Source organism: Plodia interpunctella, chromosome 18 (assembly GCF_027563975.2).
Source record: "Plodia interpunctella isolate USDA-ARS_2022_Savannah chromosome 18, ilPloInte3.2, whole genome shotgun sequence".
Taxonomy (NCBI): Eukaryota; Metazoa; Arthropoda; class Insecta; order Lepidoptera; family Pyralidae; genus Plodia; species Plodia interpunctella.
The window spans coordinates 1,592,687-1,610,929 of record NC_071311.1 but is presented as its reverse complement, the minus strand read 5'-3'; the positions used below and the strand labels follow the sequence as shown (position 1 = coordinate 1,610,929).

The following is an 18,243-nucleotide window of genomic DNA, read 5'->3' as shown; positions in this document are numbered from 1 at the left end:
AAGGTTTTAATCGCCTCATTCGCCATAATTCTATCAAAACAACATACATACGCCGCCATATAGAAACTTCTCTAACTTCATTGAATAAAAAAGTCAAACTTATGTCATTTCATAATTGTTTGTCAAAAATGTCAAAATAAATTCCGATGCGAACTGTCACGTTTAGGTGATTTTGTTATTCGTCATTTTCTAATTTCTATTAAATGTAATGAATTGAAGAAATCTATTCAGTGCAGTGATATTCGCTAGCCTTGAACTCTAATTGTCAAGGCTTGTTTGTGATTGTGATCTTCGAAAATGTCTGAGGAAAATATAGAGGCGAATGGAGATAGTGCTTCGTCACAGCAAATCAGTGAGAAACGCATTGGTTGTGCCCATTACAAACGCCGTGCTAAGTTTGTGGTAAGTTTGTCTTTTAATTCATTGGATAATTAATCTATATGGTTTCCAAAAACTCTTAGATTCACTTGAGGAAGCCTGCCATTCTATAATTAAAGCTTTCACGACGCAAAATCCATTCGATCTAGAATTAAATTTAGGAAACAAACAAAGCGATGTCAACGAACTGAAACCCGCCGAACTTGGTGTTATTTTTACATCAATTCATTTCCAGAACATCTGTCTTTAAAAACTATATATCAATATAGTCTTTGTCTGAATCTCTCATTTGAACGTTTTCCGGTTTGTTCCTCCGCCAGAGTCCGATACTTTTTCTCATAGTCTGCTGATAATTGTGGTGAAAAACGACCATATTTTGGTCCTTTTCTGGATAGGTAATTAAAAAAATGCTATGTAATTTTGTCATTTTTTATGAGTCAATGTCAATCAATCAGTCATGATGCTTGTTGCTTTTATCAGGAATTATATCAGGGCAAAAAAAAAAATTTAGCACTTTATTTAAAAGTCACAAAAGGTATATGTTATATGATATATGCTAGGAATATCATACTACATTTCATGAAATGGCAAATTTATCTCATTACATACTACTTTTTTAATTAGACCAAAATATGATACCTTAGAAGGCTACTACTAGCATTTTGTATTAGTTATTTTATTCATAAATATAATATATGTATATGTAATGTGTTTGAAATTTCATTACCTCTAGATTACATTAATAAAAAATTGCCAAAATAGTATAAAATAAAAATTAGAAAATTTTAATTATTTCATTATTAATAATGAGGGAAATCAGCTATTTAAATACTAAAAGTATTCTGAAATCTTCTTAGCAAAGGTCTTTCTGAAATGCTAGTAGTTTGTAGGTTTAAGAAATACCATTGTATCCCTTCATCATTGTCTATGTAAGAACAAGGCTCTTATCAATGGAATTCCTTCCATTGCTCTCTCTCCATAGCTTGCTTTATTGCTTCACCTCTTGGTACAATACATCATTATCTTGGGGTCTTCTGAGGTCCATTCTTACTTCCACTTTTCCTTTTTAAAGACGGCATTATGTTGTATCATGTGTCCTTGCAAATTCCTTTATGTGAAGTATAATAGACAGATTTACAACTTAAAGAATGATAATGCTTCAAGAAATTTTAACAATATTGCAAATCATCTCATTTTCAGACGCCATGTTGCAACAAATTATATATGTGCCGGTACTGCCACGACGAGAATGAACAGCACTACCTGAACAGGAAACTGGTGACCGAGCTGATCTGCACAGAATGCGACACGCGGCAGAAGGTGCAGGCCGTTTGTGAGAACTGCGGTGTCACTTTTGGAAAGGTATTTTGCAACTTTCCATTGAACTCAAAAACCTGAGCTCAGTGAAAAAACTTTGTACATTCTAACAAAACACTTTTGTAAATTTTAACAACCGTTGCCTGCCTGTGAATCCACCTTAAGACTTTAGAATGCTACTTTTGCCTTTTCGCCAAGCTATGTGTGACAACCAGGGGGGTCGTCACGACCATCGTCCGACTGAAGACATCCATGGGAGAATGTGGAACTGAGTGGTCTACTTAAAAGTAGAACCACACAAAGAATTTGAATGGATAATTATATCATAATGTGGTTTTACAGACTCAATTATATGTGGTCGTCCAAATCAAAAGGGACCTTATGTCGAACGGTATTTACGCCATTATTTTGTATTGGAACAAAGGCGATAAATATTAAAACAACGGCGATTAAGACCTAAGTGCCAGCCGCCATAAAGTCCCTTTTGATGTGTTAAATCACATATATTTTTTTTTTCTTGTAAGTTTGTTCACACAACATCGTTTATGAAACAACAACGTGAACAATGATTCGTTGATTACGCGCGGAAAATTTGAGTTTTTTCAATGTTATCTCCTGCGGGTAATCTATACACATTTGTGTATGGGCCTAAAAATATTAGGCCCAGAATAATTATAAATAGAAAACACAAAAGTTGTTTATCCACTTAAAAAATCGCAAATATTTTGCATGTTTATTTTTGAAAATGACCTACCAAATTGCTTGGTATGATTTTTGACTAATTTAAAGAAAGTCTGAAACGGTGGAAATGATGATTTCTTACTAATTTAAGAAACATTTAGTAAATACTTATAAACATTATCAGTAGCATTATGAGTCTTTTTTTATTGTTTTCTTATTTTCTTTGTGCATTAAAAAGTTTACAAACAATCATTCCATTTGTTTTATCTGCTATCATATATATACATAATCTCACATTTTAAAACATATTGCCTTTACAGTACACATGTCTGATCTGCAACTTATTTGACGATGAGGACAAGAAGCAGTACCATTGTGACGGCTGCGGTATATGCCGCGTGGGCGGACGTGACAGGTTCTTCCACTGCGAGCGATGCAATATGTGTCTGCCTGTGCAGCTGCAACGAGTGGGCCATAGAGTAAGATCATAGAGAAGATAAGAATAATCCTAACTAATATCATAAATGCGAAAGTTAGTTTGTTTGGCTACCTCTTCACGCTCTATCTATCCGACCAATCTTTTTGAAATTTTGCATACATGTAGTTTGAAGTATGGAGAGGGACATGGGTACCTTTCATCCCGGAAAAATAACGCGGGCGAAGCCGCGTGCAATAGCTTGTAGTGTACTCGACAAAGACATTTCCTTTTCACTCTTGGACGATAATGAAAGCATCGTCTTCATCATCATCATGTAATTTAAGAATGAGGCTCTTGTCGGTGGAGTTCCTTCCATTGTTCTCTCTCCAAAGCTTAAGTGTCTGAAAGTAACATAGGTATCTATTATGTTAGATTATGGAGATCGAGTACCTATGTATTTATTAAAAGTTTTTTTTGTTTGGTTAATTATACATATATATATATAAGTATATATATATTTTCCTTTCATCAGCACTTGATCACAATCATAATATGTTTCAGTATACCTTTTGACCATGTACTTTATTGTGTACTTACATGTTATATTACTGATAAAAAATTATACATAAATTTATATTTAAAAAATGGTAAGCCCTTCTGGCATAATAGGGACCAACACTGTTTGAATGAGTTTCTTTCGGCATTTCTTCTCAGCAGTGGTCGTTCCGAAATGCTAGTAGTTTGTAGCTTTGGTAAACATCATTTAATTTAGAATATGACGTGAAAAAGTGCCTGTGAGGGCCTAATTTCTGAATAAATGATTTGATTTTGATTTTGAAGCCAACTCCTTCAATGAACGCATATGAAATCAAAAATTATTTCTATATGTATAAATACCATTTATTTTCGGAAAGTGTGTTCAGCAAATTTTTTATTCATTCATACCCCGTAGTGCGTAGAAAACGTATCGCGCTCCAACTGCCCCGTGTGCCTCGAGGACATCCACACGTCGCGGATCCCGTGCCACATCCCGGACTGCGGCCACCTGCTGCACCGGCCCTGCTTCGAGCAGCTGCTGCACTCGGGCCACTACGCCTGCCCCACTTGCCAGACCAGCATGATCGACATGGCCAACGTGAGTCTGTGCCAAACTTTCAAACTTTAGGTGTGATTCCAACGTGAGTGTGTGGCAAACTTTACGTGTGATTCCCTCAAAATTGTCTCATGTAACAGGAAGTTGTTACTAACTAGCTTTAACCACGTGATCATAGAGGAAGATCTCCGTGCGTGTCCTCGTTAAGCCCAGAGTCCTTGTGAGATCATACTTCGTGTGTTGTGGAGCAGTTCGTTAGTTTACTTTTTGACGACCTCGATGGCGCAGTGGTATAGTGCTTGCCTTTGAACCGAGAGATCCCGGGTTCGATCCCCGGTCGGGTCACGATGGAAAATGATCTTTTTCTGATTGGCCCGGATCTTGGATGTTTATCTATATATGTATATGTTATAAAATATAGTATCGTTGAGTTCCCATAACACAAGTCTAGAACTTACTTTGGGGCTAGCTCAATCTGTGTGATTTGTCCTAATATATTTATATTTATTTATTTGCTATTCATCAACAATTGAAACGACCCCACTGTTGAGGCATTGGCCTTCCTTATGGATGGATAAGGAGGGTAAGTCGCGACCAATGTTAGTTTTCTTACTTCAGAGTGTGTGTTTAACTGAAAAGGGACGGAAGTGAACAGGAATTACCCACATTCATACTTTTAAAAAACTATATTGTCAAGGCTGTGATTGTTTTGTGAAGCTTCGTAAGTCGTGACGTGATTGTTTCATGAAAAGGGACGGAAGTGTGCAACTGTATTATGACGGCAGTAAATTATATGTCATAGTCTCCTATCTATTCCAGTTGTGGAGCTACTTGGACTCGGAAGTTGCGGCGACGCCCATGCCACCAGAATACGCAGACTATAAAGCCACCATTCTCTGCAAGGACTGCCACAAGGTACTTCCCCAATCAACCATCTATCAGTTCTCACAATGGGCAAACCAAAGAAGTGCTGACTTGATGTCGTCAAGATTTATATGCGGGTCAATGGTGTGACAACTAGGGGTGCCGACGACCGTGTGAAGTGGAGACGAAAATGTAGGAAAGCGGAGCTAACGCGAACACGCTCAGTTAAGAGAGAGAGTACTTCTCAACATCAACAAACTGACTTGACTAGTGGATAGATGTGAACAATGTACGACACACATGTACATTGTTCGCTGTATTGTAATTAAAATTTAATTAAAATAAAGTGAGAAATGAATATCAATGACTTTATGAAGAGAACTGACTATACTACTTTCAACGCTTCCTGACATAGACACATCAGCTGCAAAAGCTGCCTGTTATCTTCTTCTTCTTATTTAAGAGCTATGCTCTTGTCGGTGGAGTATACGCCACGCCTCTCTATCCTTTTGGCTTTGCTTTTAAGGTCTCGATACGACACAACGCCTGCCTTCTCTTTCAGTTGGCTTGTATAACTCTTCCTCGGTCTCCCTGGACCTCTTCTTCCTTTCACCTTTCCTTCAAAAATAGTTTTAAATAAGGCATCGTGTCGTATCCAGTGGCCAATCATTCTTCCCCTTCTATTTTCTATTTCTGTCAGCAATCTTCTCTTTTCGTTTACAATTTCCAGTAGTTCCTCATTGCTTTTTCTCTCTGTCCAGCTTATTTTTTCCATCTGTCGGTATCATTTTTGGTGAGTGTCCATGTTTCGCATCCATATGCTATGCTCCAGATATATCCAGTTATCATCAATAATAAAGAATTTCTAATTCAATAAACAAAAATTAAAATATAGTGTTCACCTAAAATCTTCTTACTTACACATATCTTCAACCACACAACAACCAACAACTTATAAACATATCTTCAACCGATGCTGCTAAATTTTTTGGTGAAATAGCTTTTTGTAATAACCAATGGCGGACGGGTTTGCCGCGCTATGCAATCATAGCGCGGCAAACCCGTCCGCCAATGCCACATCATTTCATTGGTTGAATTATTTTCGCTCCATTTATATGTTTTAATTTTTGCGCTGGTATACCTAATAGGTGTTCATAATTGGTATTATACCAAATTTCATCCATTAGAAATTTGTCACAAACATATTTATTAGTTGCCAAAATGTTGATATTAAAAATATATAGCAGGAATAACGATGTACGAGGGATTATTTCAATAATGCCTACTTAAAAGTTTACTAATTGATAGCATCTTATGATCGACGGGTGTGATCACCTAATATGCCTAATATTGATAAGATACAGAATTAATTAGCATATGTGACTTGATAGACAAACGATTATTACCTGATTAGATGATAACCAATCACATTGCGGTGTAGTTGTCGTTGCGTCACAATGACCCACTGTGATTGGTCAGCTGCCTCTAACTGCGAATCGACTCGATGTTGACATGCAAATAACAAAGTCGCACTACGCACACCCTTTTTTTTGTGTGGAAAGACGCTCGTCCCGTCCATCCGGCCACGGGAAGCCGGACAGGTGTGTGGGACTTTAACCCACTAAAACCATTCGGTGTCAACGCCTACCGCATTTGGCACTACGCACACCCTAGCCTAACCTAAGCCCCTATTTAATTTTAGGCAATATGTGTATACGAATGGACATTATTATATTTCGTCATATTTCTTTTTATTATAAGACTACTGCGCTCGGAAACAGTTTTTTCTTCGTATCAAAATCGGATTGGGATAATTAAAATGAAACGCATTTAAAATACACACAGCGCCATCTAGTGTTTTTATTGAAAAGTTAAATTATTAGCGTTTAGCCCCACCTATAATAGAATACGGGTTTTTTGCAAATCATAGGTTTTTCCGCGATGAAAGGTACCTTATGTCCTTATCCATACTCTTAAATTATGCGAAATTTCAAGAAGATTCGTTGAATAGATAACGCGTGAAGAGGTAACAAACAAACAAACTTAATTTCGTATTTATAATATTAATTGGGATAGTCGCCTAACTGGTTTTTGCTAAGATGTCATTTTTTTACAGCTGTCGACGGTGAAATTTCACGTAGTCGGTCTAAAATGCCAGCATTGTGGCGCTTACAATACTTGTCAGACGAATGGATTTCACAAGTAAGTTTATTAACACATTTGCCACAATTTGCTAAAAAGAAAACAGATTATTGTAAATTTTGACACGTACTGTCTAATAAAATCCTTTATCTAGTGTAGCATAATAAAGTTTTTTTTTATTTTATGATATAATAAAAATAAATTGATAAAAATCTGATGAAGGCGTTAGCGAGCAGGTTAGCTCAGTATTAAATATACAGGATGGCCAAATAACAGGTATACACTTCAATTTTGTAAATGTATTCCATGAAATATAAAATATATTACAATATATATATATATATAACCCGGGAACGAACCCGGGACCTCTCGGTTCAGTGGCAAGAACTTTACCACTGCGCCACCGAGGTCGTCTATATACATTGTTATATTACTGATAAAAAATTATACATAAATTTATATTTAAAAAATGGTAAGCCCTTCTGGCATAATAGGGACCAACACTGTTTGAATGAGTTTCTTTCGGCATTTCTTCTCAGCAGTGATCGTTCGGAAAAGCTAGTAGTTTGTAGCTTTGGTAAACATCATTCAATTTAGAATATGACGTGAAAAAGTGCCTGTGAAGGCCAAATTTCTGAATAAATGATTTGATTTATCAATTATTCCTTGTTTATTATAGTATTTAGTGTCGGCAGTTAAACATGGAAAACAATGTCAGACAAATATCCAGCTCTAGCAGCACCGCAGATGCGAACACTTTTCATCGCGTTTTTCATCACATTTCCTGCCTTATCTCAGTTACTGTGTCTCGAATATTTTGTTTTAATTGCTGAAGGTTCATTGGCCTGTTAGCATAGACACGTTCCTTTAGATAGCCCCACAGAAAAAAGTCAGGAGCTGTTAAATCAGGCGATCTTGGGGATCAATGTCACCGTTTCTCGAAATTAATCGACCTGGAAACATTCTTTGTAATGTTTCTACTGTGATATATAGAGTTTCCGCAATACATAATGGGGTTGAGTAAAACGTTTTTATAATTAAAACACGTTATTCCGTCGTAGAACGCTCCATAATAAATTTGCCGTATCTACACAAAGTAATTTTCATGCAACAACCTGTCGTCATATTTACCGCCAAAACAAAATGGCGAATAGTTGAAAGTAGACAATTTAATTTAGGCAAAAATAATAAAGTACATTTATTTAACACAACATTTCTATCACCTTCAGAGATTCCGCCAACCCTGAAGCGGGTGACTCCTCATCATCACCATCAAGTTCGTCATCAACATCGTCCCACAGCGGATCATCATCCGCGACGTCGCAGCCGTGCGAGACAAGGACGGAGGACGACGAGCTGCCGCGTGCCAACCCGCTGGACGAGCCCCCGCAAGCCTGACAATAGGACCCCGCTCCTAGATGGCGCCACGGCTGAACTTGTACAGGTGGGTGGCGCCACTGTTGTTATATAATTTTTTTGTGTGTTGGTCAAACTGTAAAAACGATTTGTAGAAATGTTAGTTTTTGATAAAATAAACTTATTGGATTAGACGGGAAGTTTCATAGTCTAGCGCACTGTGATAGTCCATTAGCAACGCTCAAGTATCTACCGTATTCCAATGATAATAAAGTCCATTTTTCTATGCTTTTGACAACTCCAGCAATAACTTGTACAAAGTAACATAAGCGCTGTTTACCTTTGATTAATTATTAATGTAAAATATACGTTAAAACATTTTTTATGATAATTATCATAATTTTAATTAGAATATTATTGTGTTAGCTACTTAGATTATAGGTATTTTTACTCATCCGTCAAATATGCATATACTATATTTTCATATGAATATAGATTTCAATATTGTTAATACCTGCCATACCTTTCGCATTTTCTTTTTCAAAAAATTCAGTCTTATTTCACATTTTCCAAAAGAATATATAAATAAATTAATTACGTACTACATTTTTTCAATATCACAATTTAAATCAATTTTGTTTTTTTTTTAAATTATGTGATCTACATTTTCTTAATTTGGATGTCGATATGGGTGGTTATTTATTAATTACTGATTATATTGTAAAAATTGGCTTTTCTTCAAAACCATCCTGTGTATATTTATCTCATCGCAATATCTACATAGTATTTAAGTTTAATATAAATATATTTATTATATAGTGAGATTATAATCTTCATCTTCATTCTTCAAAACAGGTAACACGGCACACCCACATTTTATTTAAGACAATCTATGATATGGTACATGATCACATCAGTTCCTTCAATGTAAAGAGGCTCTATTTATCTCAATCTTTAAGTCTATTTTCTCTGTAATTTATCTATTATTTCTTTTACTACATACCCCCCGAGATTATGTATATATTTAAACCAGGTATTTTTTAATTACGGAGAGAAATGTTATTTTTTAAAATAAAATCTTTAGTAATTTTGAAGAAAAGAAACCGTCAATTTTAATCTTTCTAATAATTAACTAGCATAGAAAAGTCTATGATTTTAAACTTACTATTAAATTTTATTTTTTTTTACAAGCTTAATATGCTAAACCAACCTTCTCATTGTGGATTGTAAATATGTGATTATATTTTATTTATGGCTGTGGAAATTTTGTTAAAATGCTACCATATGAATGTGTACTAGATTTTATTTTACCCGTGTACCAAGTTTCATTAAAATACGTCCAGTCGATTTTGCTCCAAGCAGTAACGTCAGTGCATCGTTTAACCCTTTTACCGCAACACTTAAAATTAGTTGTGCTGCCAGCGTGAAGCATGGTGAATCTAAAGTACATACCTACAAGAAATAGGGATGTGCAACACATTACAGTGATTTTTGGTCGCATATATACGACGCTCGCGAAATGGCTGCGAAAGTGTTTGTCCGATTAATCCGACGTTCGCGGTGAAAGGGTTAAGAGAAATCCCCATTTATTACTATAAATGGGGATTTCTCTTAACCCTATTGGTTGGAAATGTAAATCAATGATGCAATGTCGCTTTTTTGTTGCCACTTTTTTTTACATGTAGGTAGCTATTACTAGCTAAGTTAATGTATATATTCAGAATAAGCAAACTGTGAGCCAAGTTTATCATTTTGTATTGTTGATTTGGGACGAATTACATCCAAATGAAATAAAAAATGTTATATTTTATTTTTGTGCATCGAATAAATGCCCAAACGGTATATTGTTGTTTTATTTACATATCAATAGAACTGAAATCTTCAAAACGAAATTTTTCGCTCCGGCCACTAATGCAGGATCAGGATCCAAGACGCGTCACTTATTTCTAGAATCCGATCGATGCATCGATTTCCCGCGCGCGGCCCTGGATCTACTATCGTAAATATATATATTTACTTAGGAAATAATATAAAAACAATTTTGTGCACACTATATTGTGCAATAGTTAACATTTCAATATTTGTTGTTTCTCACAAGAGCATTGTTTTATCCGGTACATACAAATAAAAGGCAAGTTTGTTGGCAAAATATGTAATTGTAAATACAAAATCTCATATCTTTATAAATTAATTCACATTATAAAAACTACGTCAGCCAGCAGGAATGTTGCTGTTGTCTATGCTAAACTTATTATGTTAATAATGAAAATATTTGACGTTCCACCAGAGAACCTTTTGGAGGGAAGTCGTTTAAAATGTTTCTCATTTTTATTATAGACAAGCGGCCTGTTTTAATATAATACAGTAGGTATCTTTATATGCTTTACGTTCCATGACAACTATTTATCATTTACTTTAATTACTAGCGAAACGTTCTGGCTTCGTTCGGGTAAAACCATAATAAATTATTCCTAAACTTTCCTGATGAAATCACATTACCTATAAACAAAGCCGCATCAAAATCCGTTGCGTAGTTTTAAATATCTAAGCATACATAGGGGCAGACAGACAGCGGGAAGCGTTTTTATACAATGCATAATATACGTCGTAGGCGACTGCCTCCCAGAAGATACCTTTTCTAGTGGAACGTCACGTGTAACAGTAAATTGTATTCCGCTTTTGTACTTGCTTTACAAGGGGCCATTCGTAATACTAGAACTTAATTGCACCCGACCGACCGACAAAAAATTGAACCTATTATTTTTAAAATCAACGTTATATGTTTGTCTCGTTCTTTACGGTTTATTAAACGGATTTACGTTTATTAAACGGTGGTTACATAGGGACAAAACTTATTGTAATTGTAACCAAAAATCGGTGTTAGTTTTTACCTTATAAATAAAACTGTCCAGTTCGAAGCGTAGACAAAACTTGAATGGGTGATAGCTACCTAATATAACTTTTACTACAGGTAGTTATGTAGAGAGAATATTAAAGACATCGTGTTAACCTCAGTTTCGTTCATACGAGTAGAAACAGGACAACGCTGATATCTTTTGTCCCATACCACGTCGCGGTTCCTACAAGGTCTTGTTTACTGCGTAGTACGGGTAGGCTTAACATTGTTACGAAATAGTTCTGTCTCATGTGACTACGCTAAAGGTTTCTCAATCTAAGTTATATTCAGAATTCAACCTGGCAACATAGTGTTGTCCCACATAGATATTTAATTAGATACGTATTTATTGTTACTACGTTACCATAAAAGTGCAGCGCAAATGAAATGTGACTATTTGTGAACACTGATAAAATACTGAAAAAAATGTTACTGAAGCATAGCATATATGTTTTTTACTTGTAAAATATAAGATGTGTGCTATGTTATATAATTCTAAAATAAAATATGCGTAATTAACAAACAAAAGGCAAGAGTTCGAATTTTAAGACACTAAATGTTCAAATAAATTTACATTAAATAAGCTAAGCTTACATTAAATAAGCTAGTTTCCTAAATTATGCATTTTTAAATCAAAAACAAGTTTAATAATAGTTCTTTTTCATAATTATCTTTATTTAGAGCTATGCTCTCGGCAATGTGTGAAAGCAAACAATAAGGTCGACTGGATACTGGCCTTTCTTCATAGTCGTATTCCTCATGGCTGAGGGTCGTGGTCATTACGTGGCATTAAACACATACAACTTTCTTGGCATTATTAATGGAGTGGTTTGCCATTGCCTTCTCCATTTCACACACAAGATAATAATCAACCAATGTGCAGGTTTCCTCACGATGTTTTCCTTCACCGGAAGCAAGTGGTGGTCGATGAAAACTACTATACATGAGTCAGCTTGGTACACAAACTCATGTGGCCAGAGTAAAATTCGAACCTGGGACCTTTCGATCCACAGGCGGGCGTCTTAACCACCACCACTTCTAGTGGTCGTTATCCTAAGAAAAATCGGACCGGAAGACTGCACATTTACTGTAGACGTATGTCCGCGCCGCATCAAGCAGTCCGTCAAAAAATCGGATGACAAACCTCTGATTTTGCGATTGAATAAGCCGCTAGAGGCGCCATATATTACATTTTCAATACGACCTTCAGTGGTTCTTGATTTTTTTACGAAAACGCACCCAACATGGTTTAGGGAATGATTACGTACATTGAGCGTATCTGTCACATTAAGTACAGGTCTACCACTTTTATAAGTTACACCGATGTACCTGCGCAGAAGTCAAATTTTTGTACGGCGCGAAAATATTTTAGCTAATCAGAGCGCGCCATGTTTATCCGCGAACAGAGCTGTCCGCTATTGGCTGACGCGTACGCGCCATTTCTGAGTTCGCGCCGTCGCGTCGTACGCACTAATCATTGATTTTTTTTTTATTTTAAGACTTAAGTCCTAGTAATATGGTCGTTATTTTATTGAGTTTGTATTCGGTTTGATTCGGCAGTAGGACGCGCTATTCAGCGCCGTCGAATATTGCCGATGTAACTTATAAACGTGGTAGTACTGTATAGTTATATTAGGATCATACTAGATCTAGACGAATTCATTACTTCGACACATTTATACCTATGTTAAAAATACAGAACTTTTTTTATTACATGGAATGTTCTACATTAGATGCGAAAAAGGATTTGCACCTAATTAACCTAGCATTAATTGAGAACAATATCTAGTATTTTTTTAATCTGGTAATCTGATCTGTCATTAATTTGTAGCTGTCATTTTATATTGCACAAATGATTTTAAGGCAACACTATAAATGATCCGCATTTTTAAATCGGTTGAAAACTTATTAACAATATTAACATACGAAGATACGTCCCGATATACTTACATGAATTTTAGCCACATATAGCCTAGTTGACTTACATAGTCAAACATATAATATACTCTTTAGCTAGCCATCATACAAAGGTCATACAGACATGGATCACAAGCAACATCAATGGAAACTATTCTGTTTAAATTCTAGCTTAAATTTTAATTTTACACAATTTCGCAATGATTTTGGTACAAAAGCTACGTATTATATGAAATGAGCTGAGCAATTGTTACAATTTTGAGCTCAATACATTTATCAACAGATAACATTTTCAACACTTTTTATAAAATTTTACATTTATAGAAAAGTAAAAAAATACGTTTAGATTTATTTAAAACTTCCAACCAAATAGTCGAACGACATGCAAATATAATAATAATTTTAAATTTATACATAATTACAAAACGTCATTTTTTAATTGTCATTCCATACCATCATTGAGATCAAGCATATTACAGTGTTTTTATTGATTTCTTTGGCAAATAATTTTTAGATCAATTGCAAAAATAATATAGTTTAAGTGTAATCAGCTAAGGCACATAGCTATATGTGATAACAATTTATCGACGTCAAAGATAAAAATCGGTATGAGAATTAATTAAACACGAATTGCGACTATATCGTGGTATTGGAACTCGGCGAGTATATTGCATGGTTATTGTATTATGACAAATACTATATGTTAATTACTGAATAGATTTATAGTTTTAAACAGTATGAAAATTGTACTTTTCTTTATCTTAAATTAATACGTTTTTACATCTAAAATAACTGCTATTATTTATTAATTACAGTTGAATGGTTTACTCAAGATCAAATATATTAAATCATAATATTGTAATTAACGTCGATCTATAATACTTTTTTAAGTATCAATTAATGAGAATATATTTAAATTCGGTATATACATGGAGCGATTTCCAAAAATTACATTTACATGAGAGTGGCTATCTAGAATTTTGTCTCAAAAACCTTATTGAAAAAATAAACAATATTGAACACAGAGGCGTTTCTATTACTTGCAATTTTGACAACTATATATTGGGATGGTTTACTTTAGAATGTTTTCTCTTACTAGTCTTTGAAATAGGGAGAGGCTATATTTGAAATCTGCGACTGAATATAACAAAATTCAATTCGCCAAATGTCAAATTTTAATAAATTAAAAATAATCCTGGGTTTAAGAAGGAAGAGTTAATAAGATGGCGGATGGTTATTACCATTTTTATGGCAACTCGTGGAACTCAAAGTCAGTGTACAACTGTTGGACCCTGCTGTAGACCTCGTCGCAGGAGGCCAGCGCTTGGGGAAGCGCAGTCATAGCAGCTGTTAACTGCTCGTCTGTGCCGAAGATCTGGAAAAAAATATTTTTACATAAATACATTTTCACTTCCCATGACTATGTGTAGTCATATCGGATTTCGTAGTCATGTCGCCTTTAGACGACTTGAATAAAATCTGACACTAGTGTTAGCAATAACACACTCGATATGATGATGATATATTCCAATTAAATTCCCATGACTATATTCCTAATAATGACTTTATGATTTAGGATACAACGCCTAAACTAAATTTTTAAGCTCTAGAGCCGCAAAATCGTTGTTTATGAATATCTCGTTTTCCTCGTACAAAATGGAAAAGTAAAATGGTCTAGAGTAAAAAAGCTAAATATTCGTCTTAATCAACTTATGTGTAGCCAGCATCGGTGTAGAAATTGGGCAATAACTTAATTGACCTGGACAATAAGACGCCTAAATACATTTACGAATATTATAATATATTCCCCGCAATCGAAGTGAAAAGTAGAGTGTAAGTACCTACATCGATCATAAATTGACATTTTCTTACTCGGCGTAAATATGCACTCGCCTCGCCCAAAATGGTTCGATTTAAATACGTTTGTATAATCTAGTGAACGATGTGGAAGAAAATGTATGACAGTAATATCCTTAAAAACAGGTTTGCCTAACATTGATTGTCTGTCATATATTTTCTTCCACATCGCTATCTGATAACACGCTAGCGCGTCTCGTTAATTGCTGATAATCACGACCTTCGCTTAGTGACGCAGAATCATGGCGTGTATTGACAAATAAACAATTTGGCCAATTGCTGAGCTAACTGACCGTATTTAATAGTCATTGATCTTAAATAGAATGGCATAGTTTTTAATAATGTTTAAAAAACAAGATGTCGATATATTTTTTTTATTTATTACAGTATGTCCTTCTCAGTCATTCAAATTACATGTAGCTATATAAAATGGTGGCCACTCGGTGGTGCAGTGGTAAAGTTCTTGCCACTGAACCGAGAGGTCCCGGGTTCGATCCCCGGTCGGGTCATGGATGTTTATCTATATATATGTATTTGTAGTATGTAGTATCGTTGAGTTAGTATCCCATAACACAAGTCTTGAACTTACTTTGGGGCTAGCTCAATCTGTGTGATTTGTCTTAATATATATTTATTTATTTTATTTATTTATTTCAAGAAAGTTTATTGAGTTAGATAAACAGTGGAGAAGTAACAAACAAACTTACTTTTCCGTTTATAATATTAGTTGGGATTGGGATAGTGTAGCCAAATCTTCAAAACTTTTAAGGTTACTTTTTATTCTGACCTCGGGCTTCGCTGCGTCATAGCCCCGAGCGCAGAACGAAACCGGGACGTGTGGAGATAAGAAAGACAGGAAAGAGTATCTATTTCCTGCTGGAAACTATACTATATAGTTTCCTAGACACGAATATCCTCCTAAGGTGACTAAGGTAGTGTAACCTTAGTCACTTAAGGAGGATATTCGTAAGGCGACTAAGGGACTTATGTACTTGTCAGCTGATAGACGACAATAGCATTCGCCTGGTTGACAACATCAACCAGGCGGCCTTGTATAATCGCATCCGACTAAACTATCGCCTTCAATAAACTCCTTTTTTTAAGTTAATGTACCTACCTACAAAACTAGTTTATTTCCTACTGTCAAATCACCTATAATAAATTTTGATATGATAAGCTAGTATTAAAAATATATCAACATAGATATGTAACACATTATGATAAAGACACTATAAAATAAACATGTATTATACAGATTGTCAAGATAATATAGTATGTAGTTACAAAATTTCAATTGCTTTTAGTTTAACTTTTAAAATATATTTTTTTTTTGCTAACCCTTATTGTCCCACTGCTGAGCAAGGGTCTCCCCCATCCCCTTCCATTTCTCTCTATCTTGCGCAACCTCCGACCAGTTCTTTCTGAATGCCCTCAGATCGTTTCTCCATCTTTCAAATGTCGTCGATTAAATTATTATTTGATTTTGCAAAAAACTAACTCTGACGCATCTCTCTATCTTCATGTGCTCCCGGTTACATTCGGAGTTGTGACGCCCCAAAGCCCAGGGTTAGCATAAAAAATTTGACATTAAATTTTGATGATTTGGAATGTGGACTATGAATAATTTGGCTATATTTCCTAACAGCCTATTTGATGCTAATTTTAATGATAATTTTATCATTAAAATTAACATAAAATGGAATAGATCATTCATGTTCGTCTAAATGATCTTATTATGTGTATCCACTGCCCGCCCGATGACACCCTCTTTGGGATTACTGCTGTTGCCTATCATTTTAGGCCACCATGCAATTTCCGTTCATATTATTATTGTAGTCTCTATAGTGTGATATGGGTCATGTATTTTACAAATACCTGCAATAAATGATTTATAATTATTAAAGCAAAATTGTCATCACATTTTTGCATTAATCATTTCAATAAAGAAACTAGATACATACCTTTTTTAATAAGTCTGGCCGTGAAGGCAAAGCATGCATGGCTAAGGTGGCTGCTTTACGGATATACCATGGATGGAACTCGGCCAATGTCTCGTTGTAGGAGTTCTGGCAGGTTGTGCAGGTGTTCACGGTTTCTTCAGCCTCACTTAATCTCTTTAAAAATAGTCTTATGAAATCTGGAAACAAGATTCATATCTTAACAATTCTTATAAATAAATTTAATTTAAAATTTAACTTTGAAACTTTTTGCAACTGTGGAAAAGAAATACTTTGGGAAATATTAGCAAATTGAAAGTGTTCAAAATATATTTTTTTATTTACAACAACATGAAGGGACACAAATGATATCAGACGATGTGAATTTATAATATTAAAGCACCTATTTGTCGAAGGGATTGTTACAAATCACACCATAATATAAAACAAAGTCACTTCCCACTGTCTGTTCCTATGTATGTTTAGATCTTTAAAATGATGTAACATATTTTAATGCAGGTTTTTTAAACAGGTATTTAAGAGGAGGTTTATATGTGTATAACATGCATAATATTGCTCCCGCGCGAAGCCTGGTCGGGTTGCTAGTTAAAATAAAGAGCCACAATATACACACCTAAGCCCCTGTGTAATCTGAGCATAGTCCGAGAGCCAGAGACAAATCCACTCTTATCATGTAAACACGTTTCTTTTTCATACTTCATCATCTTTTTGAAGGACTCGTAATAAATGGCATTCTCCCCTTCTTTATGTTTCTCCATGACTTTAATTTTGCTTTTAACATCACTACTCACGAACGAAAACACAGTGCCGATAAGGTTTAAGAACCTGGGAAACAATGTGTTTAGTCAGTCTTGAGCCATATGTTTATAATAAAGAATGGAATCTAATTAAAAATCCTTACTTGACTAGTTCATTATAACCGTCGATGTAAGCCTCTATCACCACGTCATCCTCCTCTTTTAGGCTTCTTTGAAAGGACTGGTGGACATAATGTAAATCTAGCGTATTTTCGTTAGACATTTCTTTTAATTTTATCTCGATTTTATACGCTTATTTTTACGATTACAAGTGAAACCAACTAACACATACAACACAACACAAAAGACTACTTATGTCAGTGATACGCGTGAAACGTCAAAAGTTGATTGTGAAAGTGACAGATTGACAAGCTGACAACACAACAAAAACATTATCAAGTCGATTAAACAATACATTTGACTAGATTTCAATCGATTAATTATATAGGTACTCAATTCGAAACACTATGTAATAAAATGTTTTTATTTCATGCATTTCATTAGGTATAAGCTTAGATCAACGATACCCAGGTACGATAGCGTTGGCACCCGCACCTTCAGAACAAATT

General features: G+C 34.9%; 2 protein-coding genes across 3 annotated transcripts; one reads left to right on the top strand and one right to left on the bottom strand.

The window, feature by feature from the left end:
- Positions 1 to 130: 130 nt before the first annotated feature.
- Positions 131 to 10,091, top strand: Rchy1 (Ring finger and CHY zinc finger domain containing 1). 2 transcript variants are annotated; one of them, XM_053758716.2, is made up of 8 exons: positions 131 to 402; positions 1,579 to 1,740; positions 2,697 to 2,855; positions 3,747 to 3,929; positions 4,707 to 4,802; positions 6,868 to 6,953; positions 8,123 to 8,337; positions 9,105 to 10,091. In XM_053758716.2, exons 1-7 carry the CDS (start codon positions 298 to 300, stop codon positions 8,289 to 8,291), a joined length of 960 nt encoding a protein of 319 aa, XP_053614691.1. In that variant the 5' UTR covers positions 131 to 297; the 3' UTR covers positions 8,292 to 8,337; positions 9,105 to 10,091. The 2 variants fall into 2 exon arrangements, with proteins under 2 accessions (XP_053614691.1, XP_053614690.1); XM_053758715.2 differs by having other exon boundaries at positions 8,123 to 10,091.
- Positions 10,092 to 10,385: 294 nt separating this feature from the next.
- LOC128677694 (uncharacterized protein) lies at positions 10,386 to 17,993 on the bottom strand. The gene is made up of 4 exons (XM_053758718.1): positions 17,779 to 17,993; positions 17,491 to 17,702; positions 16,881 to 17,056; positions 10,386 to 14,437 (listed from the first exon to the last, which is right to left on the bottom strand). The coding sequence occupies exons 1-4, from the start codon at positions 17,895 to 17,897 to the stop codon at positions 14,309 to 14,311; spliced, it is 636 nt and encodes a 211-aa protein (XP_053614693.1). The 5' UTR covers positions 17,898 to 17,993; the 3' UTR covers positions 10,386 to 14,308.
- Between the last annotated feature and the right edge of the window lie 250 nt (positions 17,994 to 18,243).